At 49.8% G+C, this 19,062-nt stretch overlaps 1 protein-coding gene across 2 annotated transcripts in view; it reads left to right on the top strand.

Moving 5' to 3' along the window:
* Mtp (microsomal triacylglycerol transfer protein) overlaps nt 1-17,212 on the top strand; it is a 45,687-nt gene extending 28,475 nt beyond the window's left edge. For both annotated transcript variants that reach the window (XM_089581006.1, XM_089581007.1), the window contains 13 exons: nt 1,812-1,900; nt 2,522-2,592; nt 3,785-3,945; nt 5,085-5,247; nt 5,737-5,850; nt 6,427-6,639; nt 7,669-7,880; nt 8,831-8,928; nt 9,017-9,138; nt 11,410-11,616; nt 14,262-14,416; nt 15,697-15,867; nt 16,997-17,212. In XM_089581006.1, the coding sequence (XP_089437132.1) occupies nt 1,812-1,900; nt 2,522-2,592; nt 3,785-3,945; nt 5,085-5,247; nt 5,737-5,850; nt 6,427-6,639; nt 7,669-7,880; nt 8,831-8,928; nt 9,017-9,138; nt 11,410-11,616; nt 14,262-14,416; nt 15,697-15,867; nt 16,997-17,144 (1,924 nt within the window). In that variant the 3' untranslated portion in view covers nt 17,145-17,212. The remainder of the gene's footprint in view (nt 1-1,811; nt 1,901-2,521; nt 2,593-3,784; nt 3,946-5,084; nt 5,248-5,736; nt 5,851-6,426; nt 6,640-7,668; nt 7,881-8,830; nt 8,929-9,016; nt 9,139-11,409; nt 11,617-14,261; nt 14,417-15,696; nt 15,868-16,996) is intronic.
* The last annotated feature ends 1,850 nt before the right edge of the window (nt 17,213-19,062 follow it).

The following is a 19,062-nucleotide window of genomic DNA, read 5'->3' as shown; positions in this document are numbered from 1 at the left end:
ACATAGGAGCGTTATGCAGGCTTGTCGATGGACAGAACAACAAAAAAAATCTTGTAAAGAGGCAGACGCGTCCGTTCAAATTCGGGGAGATAATAATTTAAGCGACACAGGTGTTAGAACCAGAACTCGAGGCATTTGGCGACCATAGTTAGTGCGGGAGCGAGGTATGTACGAGTCATCATTAGCTCGTGTAGTGTAAGGTTTGTCTTTTGGGGTTAAGTGAGCCAGAATGTCGAAAAATGGTTCTTGTTTTTTCGAGGGGATTTATTACGACGAATTAATAACGTTGCGCGCGCGCACGCACGCACGCACGCATACACACACGCACGCACGCACACACACACACGCGCGCACACACGCGCACACACACACACACATGCAGGCCAGCTTCTGGTCGAAACGTCGAATAAATTAATGCGTTAAGTTATTCAGTGTGACTTCCTATTTTTTATCAACTGTCTTGAAGAATCTTGATATATATATATATATATATATATATATATATATATATATATATATATATATACCGGGTGTCCCAGCTAAATGTAACCAAACTTTTAAAAAAGGCGAAGTGTCTTAGTTCAGTGAAACCAACTTAGGGTTGTTCATAGTCGCGTGGCCTACTCTTGAGTATTTTTTTCGCTCTTCAAAGTTAATTAATTAGTTAAGTTTAATTAGCTAACTTTTTAATTATTGGCTTCAGGAAGAAAGTGTCATGAAAAACTTTTAGACCGCCTCGAAAAACCGCTATTAGTGCTGTTTCCATGAAGTTACGATTTACGTAGCTTCATTTATTGGCCTTAAGAGAAAGTTGTCACGTGACCGGCTGCTCGCTCACTTCTCTGCCCCAATGTGCACCCAAAGTCTCATCGAGGAGAGGACTTCAGAAAAAATGGATTTTATTCTTTAAGGCGCGTCTTGGGACGTTGAAGTGGCACAGTTGTCATGTGGAAGCTTTTTCTTATTGTGCGGGTTGTGGTTAAAGGCCGGTAAAAAAAACTACTTTACGTAAATATTACTTTGCTGCAAATGTCTCGGTAAGCTGTTTCTCAAAGCGATCTACAACTTTTCCATTGACACTTTGTTTCTCAAGTCAATAATTAAAAAGTTAGTTAATTAAACTTAACTAATTAGTCAACCTTGAAGAACGAAAAAATACTGCGGACTAGGTCACGTGACTCTAAACAACCCTGATTTAATTTCAGACGGCTAGAACATCCCGTGTTTTTTGAAAGCTTGGTTACATTTAACTGGGACACCTGGTATATATATATATATATATATATATATATATATATATATATATATATGAGTTGCCTATAGACTCGACGACAATCGCAATACTGTAGTTGTAAGGGTAGCGGCAATATTAAAGGGAACACGGAATCCACCGCTTATGGTGCTTGTCTAGTGGCCCGAAGGACTGGCGTTTGATCTCGGCCGTGGTGGTCGCATTTACATATAGGCGAAATGCTAGATTCCGGTGTACTGTGCATCCCTACCTGTTTTATTTTTTCTGGGTATCGGCGTGTATGAGTTGAAGGCGACAAATAGGAGCATCATTTTTCATCGCTGATACCTTTGGTTTTAATGAAGCCAGCTTAAAAATGGTTGCGGTGACGGGTGATCGACTACTGATAGCTCGCGTGCTTTTTGTCCTTAATAAATAACGTTTCATGCTCCTTTTAAATGGGCGCTCTGTTTATACACCTGGAGCAGTGCTTTACGTCCCGTGCTCTGTGAAAGCGAGTAATGAAATCGTTTTGCTCCGTTACCGATCGGTTAGTTTTGCCTCACATTTCTTTCTGCAGGCACAGCTACAAACTAGAGTCCACTTCACCGTCTGGTCAGACGTTCACCGCAGCAACAGAAGCGGAAGTCATTCAGAAGCTCACCGCTGGTAAGTGCATTCACCGGCGTTCGCTTCTGTGGGGATTGTTCGCCGGCGAGAGGACGGAACATGGTGTTAGCGTCTACGAGTAGTCAGTGTATACAGGGTGTTACGAGTAACTTGAGCCGGCTTTACAAATAATTTCGGTGCACACAGACGCAGCCACAGGAATACGTCTTATTCGTGACATCTTAGCGTAATGGAGTATGTATACCGAGTTGCCAACGAATCTAGTTACTGTGGCTTGCTGTCCGTAGCAGAAGAATTATATGGGATGCCAAATTCCGTAATTTACGACAGCGTCCACAAAAAAAGGCTACTTTGTTACAATGCATATTCGCTTCAACAGATCATGAGCAGAAGGGGGGGGGGGGGGGGGGGGCAGAATCCACCAAGATTGATGTTCATCGCATGAAGTGGGTTACGCCACCATGAAAAAGTTATGACTTCGAATACGATTGTGTTGAAAGCTATGGCTGCAGTGCTTCCCCACCTGTCTTCTCCTTACAACGCCTCTTCTTATTTCGCCAATAAGCAGCTTATCTCGGGAAAGTGAAAATCTTCCATGACCAACATTTTCATCCTTTAAAATGGCACTTACTTCTTGCGTGGCTGTTTCTTTTATTCTAGGTCAGAAACTGACGGAGGACACCATAGTCGCAAGGCCGGAGCCGAAGAAATGCACCAAAAACTGCAAGTCTGTATGTGAAAAACAAGCCAGAAATACGAATCTGAAGTGTCTAGTAACTGACTGCACAATAACTGCTCACTAATGCGCGAGAACAGTCTTCCCACAATCGCAACGAGTTACGAAAGAAACTAAAGAAAGTGCTCTCCTGACTCGATACGAAGATTTAGATGAGCCTTTGAGATTGTACATGCTTGCGGAACCAACATAATTAGTGCGATCGTGTCTCGTCTTCGAAGGCTCAGGCGGTTTGGTTTAGCAAATCATAAACGAAGCGCCAGGAAGAAGTGAGGAAGCATTTAGGCGTACGAACAAGTGCGTGTGCTTTGCACGCCTTTGACCGACGTTGTCTGATGTGACCCGATGTTTGCGCGGCAAGGAGTGTGCTACGTATTCAAGGAGCTGTTCTTGGATACTTGAAGGAAGTTGTAGAGCCTTGCCATTTTCTGCATACCCGCTTTTCTTCTGATGATCTCAGTAAAATGACTCAAAAAACCCTTTACAAAGATCACTGTGAGTCACGCTTCCTTCCACCATTGTACTGGACCATGTGCTGTGCAGATCCATGGGAAAGATATTTTAAACAGGGTTAAGAAGATTACGATTTCAACCGCAGCCAAGACCTTTCTTTTTCGCTTGCGCAACAGTACTTTTCCAATAAAAACGTGGCTGCAGAAGGGATTATTTGTGCCATGGGGAGCCGACTGCTTTCTGTGTAAAAAAGGAAGAAACGATTGAGCATGTTTTCTTGGACAGCTGGGGTGCGGTTCTTTTTTTCTTTTTCTTAGATGTCCTCCAAAGGACTCTTAAGAAGGATTTTCCTTTCACCCCCACGGCATTACATACTTCCCGATTGAAAACGAGGATGGTGTGCTTTACGACCTTGTCATGGCTTTGGGGTTGCATAGTGTATATGGAGGAGCAGGATGGCGATGCGTCACGCAGATCTCGATGCACGGCCTGTTAGACAGTATTTTAGAGAAGGAAATGCAAGATGCATTGAGATAATCATACTTGAGGATCCGGCACCTGAGCGGCTCCCGTACGTTGAAGCCTGAACGACAATTAGAGAATTTTAGCTTTTCTACGCCAGTCACGGGTTGGCTGGCGGCTCTTATGTACATGGCGTATCATTTTGTTGGCAATAAAAAATAAAAGACAAGCCGACTGCTGAGCAGAGCGCGCTCCTTTCCGCCCATTCCCAGCTGGCCGAGAACGTCAAGTTGTTCGAATCGAATCTCCGCGCAAAGAACCTGGCGACGCTGAAGTCCGCCGTGTCGTTCCTGAGGCTGTTGGAGAGCTTCCGGGAGGCCTCCGAGAAGGAAGTGCACGCGGTTCTCAAGAGCAGCAAGAACAAGAACATCACGTACGTATACCCCTGCGCCGAGTTTCTTAATTTAAACAGTTCTGAAACAGTGGTAGGGAGATACGCTACCACGCTTTAAAGAGACGCCATAAAGACGATTTTGTACCAGGCTGTAGGGGAAATGTGTTGTAAATTTGCTGGAAAATATGTATACAGGGATTGCGCAGCGAGACCTTATTCACAAGAGGACTTCGTGGGCGAAAATCAGAAAGGGCGCCAGGAAAGGTGCACAATCTCTTTGCTTTTATTCGCTGAAAGCCTACAAGTGACATTCACAGAGTTTGACTAGGAAGAGGTAAATATAGGAGCGGATGAAGAACAGCTTAGTAACCTCCGATTTGGCGATTTGATGGCGGGTTCTGCTAAGTAACTCGGGACAGAAATGTCAGCGCATTCGAAGACCTAAACGCGCGAAGTAAAACAGTGGGCTTTAAATTAATATGAAGAAAGAGAGAGTGATGTTCCGTAGTCTGGGAAGGGTTCAACAGCTGCGGTTGGATGGGAGATATTGGAAGTTGTAAGGGAATACATATCGGCCAAGTAGTGATCGCTGACCCGGACTATGAGAAAGAAATAACGAGGATGATAACCAATTAAACTGGGGATAACGCAGCAAACTACGGAGGGGAAAGTGACGGGAGCAAGAGGCACAAAGCAGCGTGGATCAGAGAACAAACTCGAGTCATTGATATACTAGCCGAAATCGAGAGGAAGAAACGGTACATGCAGTGCGAAGAACACATAACTGATGGCCTATTAGGATAACAGATCGGATTCCACGTGAAGAAAAAGATAGCCTTTGGCGGCAGAAAGTGGGTCGGGTATATCTAGAGGTTTACTGGAATAGGGTGGCCGCAGCTGTGATGCGGGACAGGGTTGATTGGCGATCAGTTGGGGTGGCCTTCGTCCTTCGGTAGACATTGCCTGGGTGGTGGGGGTGATTATGATGCTCGTGATGATGATACACTGCTCGTTGAACATGATAGTATAATATAAAGTTCCAGCCTGTGCACGTCGGATCCTCTCTCTAATAACGGTTCGTTTGGCGCTGTCAGTTCGCGGGCGCACCGCGCTGTTTTTGTTGGTCTCTCGAGAGTGGCATGCATTGTGCGTCTCGCTGCCCCTCTTCTCCGAGGCAGGCCTCAGCTGCTGGACTTGGCGGCGGCGACGCAGACCGTGGCTTCGGTCAAGGCGGCGCTCAAGTTCCTCAACTTCAACTCTGAGAACGATCTCGCCGAGCGGTTCCTCGTGAGCCTGATGGCCGCGTCCCACCCGAGTCCCGCCATCATAACCGAGATACTGGTGAGTCGGCAGGCGTCGAGATGCTATTTTGCACTCGCTGTGCTTGCCCACTGTTCATGACACCTTCAATTCTTTTCGTCGCCTGCCTCGCTTTGAGAAGTGACTTATTGATTAAGTTGACCCAAGTCGCGAACGAGATGTTTTCTAGATGCAAACTTGTTCGTCGGATATTGTTTATGGAATGCACTGCAGGCTACTTTTATTCCGTATAAACGCTGCATTCCTACACAGCTACACAGCACAGCTACTGGCGGGTATAGTACGTTACATGCGCCTGTAGTACTTCAGGTGCTCGTTGTGTAAGCGCATTGCTTATGGACTGCGGCGCAGCAGCTTGTAGCCTACATAGTGTATTTGCAGCAAACAATTTGTATCGTTGGCAAGAAGCACTTCTTCCGCGTTGTTAAACTTATTTTACTGTGGAAAACACGCGCTCGCTCTTTATTTTCCTTACGCGTTGCGTTCGCAAGTGACGCCGCGTCCTCGCAGGGAGTCTGCCAGAAGGACATCCGCAACCAGAAGAACAAGGCGTCTGCTGTGGCAACCCTCGGAGCCCTCATCAACGTTTACTGCAGGGGTCACCGAGACTGCGAAAAAACCGAGGTGCGCACCTTCTGAGTTGCTGTGCGTCTACAAGAGCTGAACGTCACAGCCTGCGTCCGTATCGCGCAATGATTCAACGTGCCCTGAGCCGGGGAAGAGAGAGCAGGCAGCCGCGAGCGCAGCCGGACGATGCTCTTGCGTCTGTCTAACGACTGTATCATTAGGTCCCCTTTTGGCAGCCGCAAAGTCTTTCGATGCCATGGCTTCCAGTAAATTCTCACTGTCGCGCATCTTATGTTTCGTGCTTTGATGAACTGGGAACAGCGTATTTAAGAAAGCTTCATTGGGATGATGTTGGCTCACGCTGGGGGCCAACGCCATGCCTTAATAATGTTTCTGCGAGTTACATCGCCGTCAGTGGTATATCCATACGGAAGCAGAGAGTTCGCCTGTCTTTCACTTTGACGGTCCAGGATTTCGAGCCTTCACTTCTCACCTCTCGAGGCCGGTTATAAATTCCTGAAGCGCAGACACCTGTTGCATATAGGAGGAAACGATGGAAATCGGGCAGCGGTCAAGGGCCTTTTATTAGAATGTGCTCTTGCCTGCGCTGAGCGTCGAGGCGTGCGTGCGCAGGCGGTGGGCGCGGCGCTCAAGTTCCTCGAGGACAAGCTGCGCCAGTGCAAGGAGGAAGCCTGCTGGCAGATTCACCTCCGCGGTCTGCAGAATGCGGCGCAGCCCTCCACCCTGCCCACGCTGCTCTACGCCGTGCGCAAGGGAGGCAAGAAGGCCGTCCTCAGCGCGCTGCGCGCCATCAAGCAGGTCGGGAACGAGCACTTCAACGACCAGGTACGTGATTTTATCCCCTGCTGGCGTCTGTCCGTGGGTGGTATACGAATGTATAGCGCACAGATACAGGGATTCGATAGCCGTTAGCCGATAACAGGGCTCCTCGGTCTGCGCGGGATGGAGGATTCAGCGCCGCGACGCGCTCTACTCGAGTTGCAGCGTTCAGAATGCTTGCGCGTACATGGCCTCCTAGTTAAGGCGACACGGAAGGGCACAGGCAGGTTCAGCGAACCCTGCTTTGATGCCCGCAGTCAGAGGCCATGGCTCATAAACAGTTCTTGCCCCTCATCTACTGAGATACGGCTCTAGATCATTCGCTGTCGTCACAGCGTATAACATGACAATCATACAGTTAATATACTGACTTCGTGCTGCGTACGCAGTAGTGGAGATCACTGCTGCGTCTTTTGACAGCAGCAGCTAAAACTCCGTAAGTTTCAGCGCCGCACCACAGCATCCCCGCTAGCGCTTCGCTGTTTCGCACATTATTCGCTTTGAACATGAATGCACGAGTGCCTCATCACTGAAGGCATAGGAGCTGCTAAGGGAAAAGTCAGTCGAAGAAATTGCACTCGCCTGAAATGCTGTGTCATATAAACGCTGTTTTCGAAAGCAGAGAGCAACCTGAATTCAGTAATACAAAAAAAGCCCTTTAGAGTGGGCAGCTGTGCCATATTGCTTCGTCAGGCTTCCAAACGGCGTAGTCGGAATTGGAATGAAATCAGAATTGCAATAGGTTAGGTAGTGAAAGACAATGGACTCAGAACCGAGTAGATTCAGAATTGGAATAGATTGGTGAGTGAAAGAAGGACGCTAACGCATTTCCTTCACATCCATCCAATTGGTTGCCCATAGTTTTCGTTTTCCGTGGTGTTGTGGTCTGTGGTCTGTGGTCTGTGGTCTGTGGTTCAGTGGTCTGTACGGTCCATGGACGACAATCAGTGCATATAAGGATGGTTTAAATGAAGCAGCTGTTGTTTCCAACGGGCCAGTTTGGCGCCTCTGGAGCATTTCACTGGGCGGCCGCAGGTGCTGGACGCTCTGCAGAAGGTGTACGGCCAAGTGGACCGGCGCCACGACTCGACGGCGCGCGCTCTCGCCGCCGAGCTCATCTTCTCTAGCACCAGCGTGCGGCACATCGAGCGCACGTTGGAGCTGCTGCCCAGGGTCGAGGCGCCCGAGCTGGCCACCTTCGTCGCCAGCAAGCTCTTCGAGCTGGTCGACCGCGCCGACAGCGGCAGGTATGCGTGCTCGGGATGAGCGGGAGGGGGGCTTATCTCGGGACGGCTCCCATGCGCTGTTCCCCTTCTTGCCGCGCCGGTAGGCATCGCTTTGCCAATGTGTCGGGTGTGTTTGGAACACTGCAGAACCCTTCGAGAACCGTCCAGGACCACGTAGTACATACGAAGCGGATTGTCGTACCACGTCAGTCGATACCACGCGCGTCGCCTCCGTGATTTATTTTTCACTAATTTAATTCGAGTAGTGCGGAAAGCCAAGTATTAGACCCCATACATCCAGAGCCATACTCAGTGTGACATGCAGAAGCACTGCGGCGACGACCTTATACCGCGGCTGGCATTTTACATAGCCACATAGCCGTTGGACGCGCCGTAAATTCACAAAACTTTTCAGCAGTGCCTTGCTTGCAGCCTGGCAGTGCTCCGGTCGTAAACTTCTAGGCCATAATAAGTGCTGGCCATATCCTATAAGCTCAGAAGGTACACGTTTTTTAAGCATGCACACTTGCGTATCTGCAGCTTCAGCATTGATGCTCTGGCTCTCTCAAGCACACGGCGAACGATTCAGCAGATTCGTTGAAGATTGAGTGTTTGGCAGCGCGTCCCATTCATCTGAAGTTCCATCGAGAAACGCTCTCCCTAAGAAATACGGAAGTATCAGTTTCGCCTACTTCAGATGAGACCAGCGACGGTCGGGTTGCACAGACTCCCGCACAGGTCCACTGTGGGGGTGTCGGACATCATTCGGAGCATGCGGTGGTTACAGATGGCCGTCGCTCGCTGCGATCGGTGCGAGGATTGGAACTTGGCGTTTTGCGGTAACCCCGCATGTCCCTCACAATACGTTATTTTAAATAGAAATCGACTCCGACTTGTGTTTCGCCTTGGTATTGCCCAGTCGCTGGGTTGCTCGGGTCTAGGCTGGGACTGATGTGACCTTTTACACGCAGGTCGTTTGCTGGAAAGGTGCTTAGCAACAGTACATTTGGAAACTATTACAACCTGGCGCACTCTGGGTCGTCTGCCACGTTCACCAAGTACCTCACCAGTAAGTCCATCAGCATACCTACGCGGGTAACAGGCTTGCGTTTCCAACCGTTAAATGCGGCTCAATCCCTTTTTTTTTTGTTTTGCAGAGGGAGAGGACCTGAACTCCACCTATGCAGTGAACATGGAGCTCATTCCTGGTGGTCTACTCAAAGAGAGCTCATTGGACGTCAATCTCGAAACTCCTGACGAAAGGCTAAACCTGATCTCCGTAAGCGTTATTATCTAGTCTACCTTAGTCGTTCTTTTCACAGCGAAAAGTCCCGAGTCCCTGCCCTTTACTTTTCGCTTACTAATGCGACATCATTTATGTTGTCGTCTTGCAGAAACCACTCAGTTTCTCTGTAACGAAAGCCAGTCGTGACGGGTCGTGAGAGGGTCGTGACGTCATCAGCACCACAAAATTTGAGGACTAGAATGTTTGAGTTTCCTTTTATTGTATTACCGTATGGAATTATACTCACCCCAACCACTCTTCCATCCTTATTCACCCACTAATCCCCGCTAATTCACGTTATTCCACCCACTAATCCTCAATATTCCACCTTAATCCATTCATTGGGGTGGGCCTGCTCCCAAATTTTGGGGGGTCCCTTGGAATATTTTGGGATGGGCCAACTTCGAAATGCTATCGCCTTTTTTTCTACGAATATAGTTAAATTATGCATGTTTGTAGCGCAACCAGGACAGAAACACAAAGAAAGACTTCTGTCCTGGTTGCGCTACAAATATGCATAATTTGTCACAAATCCAACTAACTAGCCCAACATCTAGCTCTTTTAGGGTGGCCCCCAAGTTTTTTCTTACGCACTTCAGCGAAGACAGAAGTGGCTTCAGGTTGAAAGTTACGGGAAGCTTGCCTCGCCACTCCTCATCGTTATTGTTTCAGCGCGGTTCCAATTCGGGCGCACCATTAAATGACTGGGAGGGCGCAGAACCGCGTGCGCCCGGCATCTTCCTGTTTCATCTCGCCTCACAAAGCTCACTGCTGCGCTTGGCTGCTTGTTTTGTTTTCTTTGTTTTCATTTTACTGCGACAGCAGTACCAGTGCAATTGAGCAAAACCCCGGCGTCGGCGTGTGAGAGCAAAGGCTTGAAACCCCCGCCGCCCACCCCACGCCGCTCTACCCTCCAGAAGCTTCGACCCATCAGAAGCTCGCAACAGCGCAACGAAAAAGTGACGGCTAAATCAAATTTAGAGACGCGCATTACGAAGACGACCAATGTAAAGCGAAAAGCAAAAGCCGCCTCAGTTTCGCCGCTTCAATTCGTATGATCGTCTGCCATTTTTTTTCTTTTTCTTTCTCTCAATTTTTCTTCATCTGTGGTAGCAGTTGCCAGCCATCCTCTTCCCACCTCCGCCTTTCTTTTTCCTTTTGTATCTGCAGTGCTCACAAACCAAACAATAATTGCAGCTCAGTGTGGAAACGGGAGCGCGAAATCCGGGTCGTAGGTTACGGCGCTTGCCGGCTTTCTTCTACAACTGTAGTTCGTCTTCTCACTCCGTGGCTTGCAAGCGAATCTGTATCGATCCGCCCAGCTCTCAGACGTCGTCCCTCTCTGCCCCTCCGACGGCGGTCCGTTCCTCGCAAACGAGCACTGATGGAGCCGCCGTAGCAGGAATACATGCTCCAGAGTACGCGTAGACCTTTTCACGACCCTCAAAGAAACTGGCTGTCTGGCTGTGTGAGGAGCGTACGGAAGCTTCGCAGCCCAACACTTAAATCTGCTGTTCTACGAGCGGGCGTTATCAACTGTCTTCTTCAGCGCACTGTCGAATATGGCGGCGCCCTTCGACCTCTTCGCGAAAAGTTCCCGTGGTACCAGAAGCCTCCCTTCCCTATTTTTTATTTGTGCTTTTTGCGACTGTTCTTCAGAAAAGGACAGCACTGCTAAACACACTTCGCTTTTATAGAAACCTTGTCTAGTTCGAGAGTGCGCGATTATAATAAAAATGACATTTTTTTGCCTCTAAATTTTTGTTCTTGCGGCGACTGCGCGGCTTGGCGTACAAAGGTTTTCAAAAAAGCTCGGGCCACTTTACAAGCTACCAGAACAGGCTCGGAGCTTTATTGTCGGAATTGTGGCGCTCTACGTGGACGCGTGCAGTCCTTCCAGCTGCTCAAACGCGTCTATAGTTAGATACAACCGGTGGCATCGACTCTATCACGCCGTTATCACGCCGTTGCGGTAAACCACCTTGCACTTGATAGCGTGGAAGGGCAAGTGGCTAGCAGAAGCCAGCAGCCATTAACCGACATGCGGTCAGTATAAGCTATTTGGCGAGTGGCCGCAACGCGTCATTTATCGGTGGAGCATTCGCTGCGGAGAAAGAACCGCGCGAACAAGACAGACGGCAAAGAGGCAAAGACGCACACAAACGCTGTGCTTTGCGTGTGTCTTTCCGTGTCACGTTCGCGCAGTTATTTCTTCGCATCTATAATGAACCAACAAGTTCTGCATGAACATTCGCTGTCCCGCAGGTGGGCCTGTTCGCGGGCGGCCTGGACGGCCTAGCCGGCGGCGACGATTCCGGAGGCGGCGGCGGTGAGGAGGAGGAGGCCACGGCTGGCATGCGCCTTAGCCTGCTGGGCTACGAGCTGCGCCCCTACGTCTTCTTCGTGGGCACCTCGGAGCTCATGAGCCACGTCTGGTCCGGCACCGCCAGCGAGCCCACGCCGGCGCTACAGGTGGGGCCAGGGAGCTGCCTTGGGATAGGGGGGGTATATTTGTGTTGTGGGCACACGGTAGCTTTGTAGCTGACCCAATGGACATTGGAACGTCCTGCAGACATCCTGAACGTCCGCTGGACGTTCAAGGGAGTTCCAGTGCCCATTGAGGATTTCCGGCTTCCACGAATACGGGAGGGTGGAGGTTGTGTTTTTTTTTTTCCAGCTAAAACTTTGGAGTTTCGCGTTCCTCGGTTTATCTACATTTTCAACTGTGTGCATTGATCGGTGGCAAGCTAGGATGTTCGAACTGTTAGCGACGCGAGAACTAGATCCTGAATTTAAAAAAAAAAATGTACTCCACTTGTGTTGTGGCCGATGTCGCTGACAGAGTTTAATTTGGCCCCTTTGCACTTCGAACAAAAAACAGGATTCAAAGCAGATAAATAGAAGGAAGGAAGGAAGGAAGGAAGGAAGGAAGGAAGGAAGGAAGGAAGGAAGGAAGTAAGGAAGGAAGGAAGGAAGGAAGGAAGGAAGGAAGGAAGGAAGGAAGGAAGGAAGGAAGGAAGGAAGGAAGGAAGGAAGGAAGGAAGGAAGGAAGGAAGGAAGGAAGGAAGGAAGGAAGGACTGCCTCTCTCGCAATTGCTGGCGCATATAACGTTTTTCTCTGTTGTGTCACCAACAACTCGCGTGTCCTGCTCGCAGCCACCTCTTATTACGTACTCAGCAGCGGCATAGGTGTGCTCCTTCCCAAGACCGGCTTTCTCTTCCAGTCGTACGTCGCTGAATCGGCGCTCTTGCACTGCGGCCCCTTCGAAACGAGGACAATGCGGCTGGGGGTTTTGCGAGTGGCTTAAACGGGGTACCTAGCGCTCGAAAAACTCAAACTACGAACTAAAGGACTTCACAAAAGCCCTTTTTTAAAAGGATGTGTTGGTACCAACACATCCAACTACCAACCAACTACCAAATGTTTTTATATAAAGACGAGAGCGCATATAGAGCGCACAGCCAAGGCTGTGCGCAATAAAATCGATAAGCTAGGACTTGATCTGCCTGGTATCGCGTGATACTTATGCGCTCTCGTCTCTGAATGAAAACGGTTGGTAGTTAGTGCTCGTGCTTGTCCTCTCTGCTACCGCGTTTGTCGCTTGCACTCGCCATGCTGTTTCAACAAAAACCCTTTTCCTCGTCCTTATACTCTCTGAGCCATTCAACCAACATCCATTAGCTCACTTTTCTTCTTTAGTTGCGGCCATTTTGTGGTCGCTCAGCGAACGCTACAGCTGCCGCCGAACTGCGATGCGTGCGAAGGAACCGTGCGCTGAAACCAATGATCATACGTGTTTCCCTCCCTCCCCACGATCAAACCCGCGAACCAGCTGCCGCGACTGCGCCTTTATCTGACGGAAGCGGCATTGCCTTTGCCGCGCAGTGCACCGGTGCGCCTTCTCTTATCTTGGAGGGTTATTTCGGTCAGCCTACGGCAGCACTTCACATCCGCCCTTTATCGGTCAGATACCTGATCAAGTGTGTGGGGCAACTTTGAGCGCAGATACGAGGCACGGCATTGATTGGCGCAGGCAGAGTGCCACCAACTTCGATTTACAAAAGCGTTGGTTAGGCCGAGCTGGTGCACCCATCGCCGAAGAGATGTTTCCGCTGGGAGCGAATGCGGACTGAGGGAAGCGGCGAATTTCAGGTGCACTTGTTCGAGGCGACCGTGAGGCCGAGAGGGTCCAAGGCCCCCCACGGTGGTGCGGGCGTTGCGCGGTTGCGGTGCGCATTTTTCTCCTTTTACGGAAATAAGTAGTAGAACGTTGCGCGGCTGGCAAGTCGCTCTCGCCTTTCACCCTCTAGAGTATTTTTTTTTTTTTTTAGCTGATAGCCCCGCGCCCGCCAATGGGGGCCACATGGTTACCCGCTCCGTGCACTTGAACAAAAGAGATGGGTAATCAGACTCCTTAATTACGCATCTCCGGTGTCGTTTTTCGCTCGAGCATTCCACTCGCGCCAAGGTATACCCCTATGGAATGCTGCAACGCCTGCTTTGTTATGTAAGAAAGAGGGAGCGAGAGACGATATCCGGGCGCAAATCACTGCCCACGTGAATCGATCGTTTGCCCCGCTGGAAACCGTAGCCAGCGGGTCGGGCTCGCCACTGTTTTCGGCCAACGCGTCCACGGCGCGCTGCATGCGGCGAAAGGCGAGCCGCGCTGAGAAATGTGCGGGGAATGCGCAGCGGCGAGGCGGTGTTAGTGAGCGCCCGTCAAAGTGACGGCTCTCTGCCGGCTCCGCGTGTGGTGGGCGACCGGCGCTAATTCCGACTGACTGAGCGGCCAAGGCGCATACGTGACTCGCATCCCGAGGCAGGAATGTTGTTTTGCAGAGCACCGGACGGGGCATACTCGCCCTTGTTTGCGCCGGTCCTTGCGTCTATACTATTACGCGCGATGCCATATTTTACTTGCTGGGAAGGCGATTAGGAGCTGGTTTGCAGCGGACCTTTACCAGTCGTCCTTCGTGCAGCAGGGCGCGGCGACGGTGCAGCTGCCAGTGTGCACTTTTTGAACTTGCATTTTTGCTTGTACAAAAAAAAATCCCAGTTGTTGAAGCAGAACTGTGATGGCGTCAAAGCTGAAAGTGACGCTCCCTCTGCCTTGCAGGGCAACCTTCTCATGATGGACCACTACCAATTCGTGGCCCTGCTCAACGGCCTGGTATTGGAGCTCAAGCTTCAGGGGGTCATCTCCCTGGACATGACCGGCTCCATACAGATATCGCTGTGGAACAGGAACTCGCACTCTGTGGTCAGGACGAGGTACGTGATATATGCTGCACCTTGCCAGAGGCATATGCGTATACTTATATGCGAATTTTGGTGCGGCGTCTCGGAAACAGCTCATCAGTCGCATGATATGGGGATAAAAGTAAACACAGAACTTTTGCACGCCGTATAACATTATCACAAAAAGTACTCAATCGTTCTCAACGATCACTCGTGAACAACGTTCACTCGGCGTTTCAATGTCTGACGTGTTTGACCTCGCGTCTTTCGAACGCTCACGATCCGCTTGTTCGTGCTATCCCGGCCGCAGCGACCGCATTTAGACGGAGGCGAAATTCAGAAGACACCTGTGTGCTGTGCGATGTCAGTGCACATTAGAGAACCCCCAGATAGTCGAAGCTAATCCGGAACCCGCGGAGCTCTTCACTACGGCGCCTCTTTCTTTCTGCTTGCTTTCGCTCCCTCCCTCATCCCTTCCCTCACGGCACGGCTAAGGTGTCCACTGAGAGTAAGTTACTGCACCCTTAATGCCTTTCCTAAACACGTGCGTGTACTCACTCACTCACTCACTCACTCACTCACTCACTCACTCACTCACTCACTCACTCACTCACTCACTCACTCACTCACTCACTCACTCACTCACTCACTCACTCGCGCGGCCGTTTGGTTCGGTATATTAATTGAGGTATCAAGGTATGTGACATTTAACGTTCCGAATCTGCGTGTGGGCTATGAGGTACGCCATAGTTTATGTGCTCTGAATTAATTGCCTAGAGTTTTCTAACATGCAACAACACACAGGCGTACTTTGCGTTTCGCCTCCATCGAAACGCGGCCGCCGCGGCTAGGTTTCGATCTCGTGACTTTCGGCTCGGCTTAGCAGGCAAACGCCAGTCACTGAGCCACCGCGCCAGATATTAAAATTTGCATTGCCTGGCCGTCACGGCCATACGCAATGGCGGTTCCAGCAGAACATGGCGTGACTCACTCTCTCAAAACGTCCCCTTTAGGCGCACACTGGGCAGATAAGTGCGGTCTTCAAACGTGCTACCAGATAGCACTGTATTGCCGTCCCGCACACACCCCTCTATGTTTCCCCTGTATGGATTGAACTAGTGCAGCATCGTGGATTTTTTGTCCCGGAGTCAATGCCAGACCTGGCACATACGGTTATGAAAGAGCAGGCACGCAATCCATTCGGGCCGCATATTGTTTCGCCGTAGCAGCTTTTACTTTTCTCCGGCGCCGTTTTGCTTGCTGCTCAGACGAGGCACTGTCGGCTCATGGTGTGCCTTCTCTGGTCACTGCAGCGGCGCGACCGTCGTCCAGGCGTCGGCGTCGCTCAACAGCGACGCAGCCTCGAGCCACGTGCAGCTGAACGTGGCCGGCGACACGCACCTCGAGTTTGTCACCGATCTCGACTTCTACGAGAAGCCCTACAAGATGTGCATCCAGATGACGCAGCCGGGCGTCGTCTTGAGGTGCGTCGCCCGCCCTTCGTGTGAAGGTGTTCCCATGGGAACGAAATCCGATGACTGCGCGCAGAAAGAAAAAAAAAATGGAAATCAGGAGTCTTACTTCTTTTTTTTTTTTCGCTAATTTTAAACGGAATATAGTCGGCGCAGTTTCTCTAGCGGGCTGCAGGTTGCCTCTGGTCCAATTGATGGCATCCGCTGTCTTCTGTTCGCGCGTTTTCTCTGCAGCATTGCGCAACCTTGGCCTTCAATCAGAAAGAAACCGTAAAGCTATGACACTTGCAGCAACAGCCTCCCGCGAGGCATTCGTCGCCGTGAATTCTGATACTTTAAAGTATAACCAGTTTGAACACTTTCAGGGAAAAAAATAAAAAAATTGAAGGCGCAGGTGTATTCCGAAAATTCCCTTTCTTATGACTGCCTGCTATCGCGAGATATTCTGGAGGTCACCATGTTTCACCAACTTAGAGCTGGTTTGCAAACAGCCCGAATCGACGCATAACATAGTTTCGAAATTACTGTAGCTCTGTCTTTTCTTCTTTTTTTCCATTTTTTATTGGGGGGAGGGAAGCTTTAATCGCGTTACGTAACTTCGAACGCTTCATAGAACTCGTCGCTCTGGGCAAGTAACAGCATACGAAATATCTTGGACGGCTGTCACGTACAAGAACCTAGTTAAGTTTTCCGTGCATGCAGTTCGACCGCGTTTCTTTCGACTCCGTAAATTAAGCGGCTTAACCAAATGCGATGTCAGCACGCACTCGCGAGGTTTCCTTCAGCATGAGCGGAATTCGTAGGCGCTGCGTTTATCATATGTTATTTGTTCCGCTCATAAGATGAACCATGAAGCGCCCAACTCTATTCGCCGTGCAACCTTACGTACTCGACTCTATAGGTTGCTCCCCTTTCCGATTGGTCAGAACGTGCTTTTTTTTTTTGTTTTCCTAAATTGCAAATTGAAAGAGAGGGTTTAGCTTTTGCTTTCTTTTTCTCATGTTTTGCATTCGTGCAGAGACAGGCGTTACAAGGGCGCACTCGACTTTATTTTCAGCCGATTTATTTCCATGTAAATACGGTGAGGTCCCTTTTCTCGCTAAGCGAACCTTTCTCCCTGCCCTCTTCTCTTCTTTTTCAGGCACAACATTCGCAAGTACGAGAGTGTGACTGGCCGCAAGCACCTTGTGCGCAGGCTCAAGAGGAGATCTCAGAATATCAGCGGGAAGTCTTATGCATTTCACAAAAAGAACTGCGAGTATTGCTCTGTGCTGCTCGCCGATGTATGAACGTCGCGTAGGCACTACATGCTTAATTAATTTGTCATTAAAAATAAAATAAAATTGTTTCTACTCATCTTGGCAGCCTTGTGTGCGTAATCGTACAACTCTATATTGTGTGTTGCATTACACTGCTCTTTCATGACGGCCATCGGTCGTCTTCTTGTGCGTGTCGAAGAAGGATACCACAGAAGGTAGGGTTATTTCTAAATTAGAATGATGTGCCTCTTGTTCAGGGCGCACAGTGACGCCGCTGCAAGGCAAAAAAATTAACAGGACCCACTGCCGGCTAATTTCTTTCAATTAATTACATCTCTATTTTCTGAAATACCCCCGTTAGAGGGACCTCTTTGCCAGTTTTGGCTTCATTTGGACCCTCCCACAATTCCTAAGCTTTATTTGAAACTTCTGGAATATTTTCCGACTGTCGCAGGACGACGGACGGCGCCAGTTTTTCATCCGAGCGAGCTCCTTACGCTATCCCGTAAAAATAAATACTGAACGTTTGCTTCACTGCAAGCAGAGTACGCAACGCGCGTTGCTGCGCCTGTGTTGAACCTGCAGCTTTACTGCACTGGGGCGCAGGCACTGCGCGCCACGGCACCGCGCCTTATTCATCCAGAACGCGTTTGACAGCACGACAGCACGGCAACGCAAGAGCGGAATCACGTTTTTTTTTTCTCTCAGATTTCGCGAGCTTTCTTTGAATGCTGGAAAAAGAACCACATAGGAGATACGTTGCTGCAAAAAATTACATCGTTTGTTTCTTGACCCCCTCTACAAATGAACGTAACGCCGGGACGAATAATAAAAATAAATTTAGCATAATTGTACGCAAGGACGACTTAGGATGGCAGACGTAGGATATATATGACGAGTATGTCAGTGATTGGTTTTGTTCAGACGCTCCGTAATTAAGTCAGTTGGTCTGCGGATGGTGTGCAATAGTTCGCCAGTGGCTTGTGTGGATGTAGTTCAGAAAGGTTTAGGTGAGCTCCGCCGTAAATGTTGCTCCCCTGCCAATGATGAGAACTTCTGGGGCGCCGTGACGCAAACGGAACTGCCCAACGAAAAATTGTGTGACTTCCGCCACAGTACCGCTCGGCAGGGCTTTCGCTCCGGCGTAACGGATCAAGTAGTCGGTCGCCACGATGGTCCACTTGTTTTCTGATGATGACGTTGGGAAGGGGCTGGTCTCAGCTCGAAACACCTCTGTTTGTCCGCGTCTCGAAGCGCGCGCGGCAGCCAAGCGGTTCGCAAACATGGCCGCCGTAGCAGCGAGTTCGCTGACGTGACGTCATTGGCAAGCTATGTATAGCGAGCACGCACGCTGCGTTCGTCCAAAACACGATTGGCAGCGCTACACGGGCTTTTCAAAAAGTGCGTTAGCACTAGAGCGTTCTATGTGCCAACCAGGATCTGGGCAACCTGGCCTAGGTGGGCCACTTAGGTCACGTAACCTTGTGGCGTCATCACAACCTGCCCACCTTATTGTGAGCAAACTGTCCACCGTGGCAGGTGGCAGTTCAAATAATGACTGGTTGCGAGATGTTACCTTGGTTCTCCTGTAACGCTGCCCTAGGAGGGGTCCCTGGCTGCTTTCACGGCCGATACCCATTGTGTGTACGCGAGTTTCAACGATTGCTGCTCAGGCGACGAGTTACTCTTTCTTGGTATCAGCGTGAGCTATGGTGCCGAGGTTGACTGTTGATGCTAAGAGGGTTCTTTGGTTCCGTATGCGAATACATCAAAAGGCGCCGGTAAATGGTTTGATTTCTGCTCGCCTCGGAGTTTCTGAGCTTACATTGCACTTGCCTTCCCGTGAATATGCGTAATCATAATGGGCAGCCTAGGAGAATCTTGGCTGCGTGGGGAAACGAAAGCGTTTTTGCAAGGACCGAGGGCGCGTCTCAACGACAATTGAAAT

This window comes from Amblyomma mixtum, chromosome 3 (assembly GCF_055824585.1).
Source record: "Amblyomma mixtum isolate Tamu chromosome 3, ASM5582458v1, whole genome shotgun sequence".
NCBI classification, from domain to species: domain Eukaryota; kingdom Metazoa; phylum Arthropoda; class Arachnida; order Ixodida; family Ixodidae; genus Amblyomma; species Amblyomma mixtum.
Note: the sequence above shows the minus strand (reverse complement) of the source record. Positions and strands in the feature narration are given on the sequence as shown.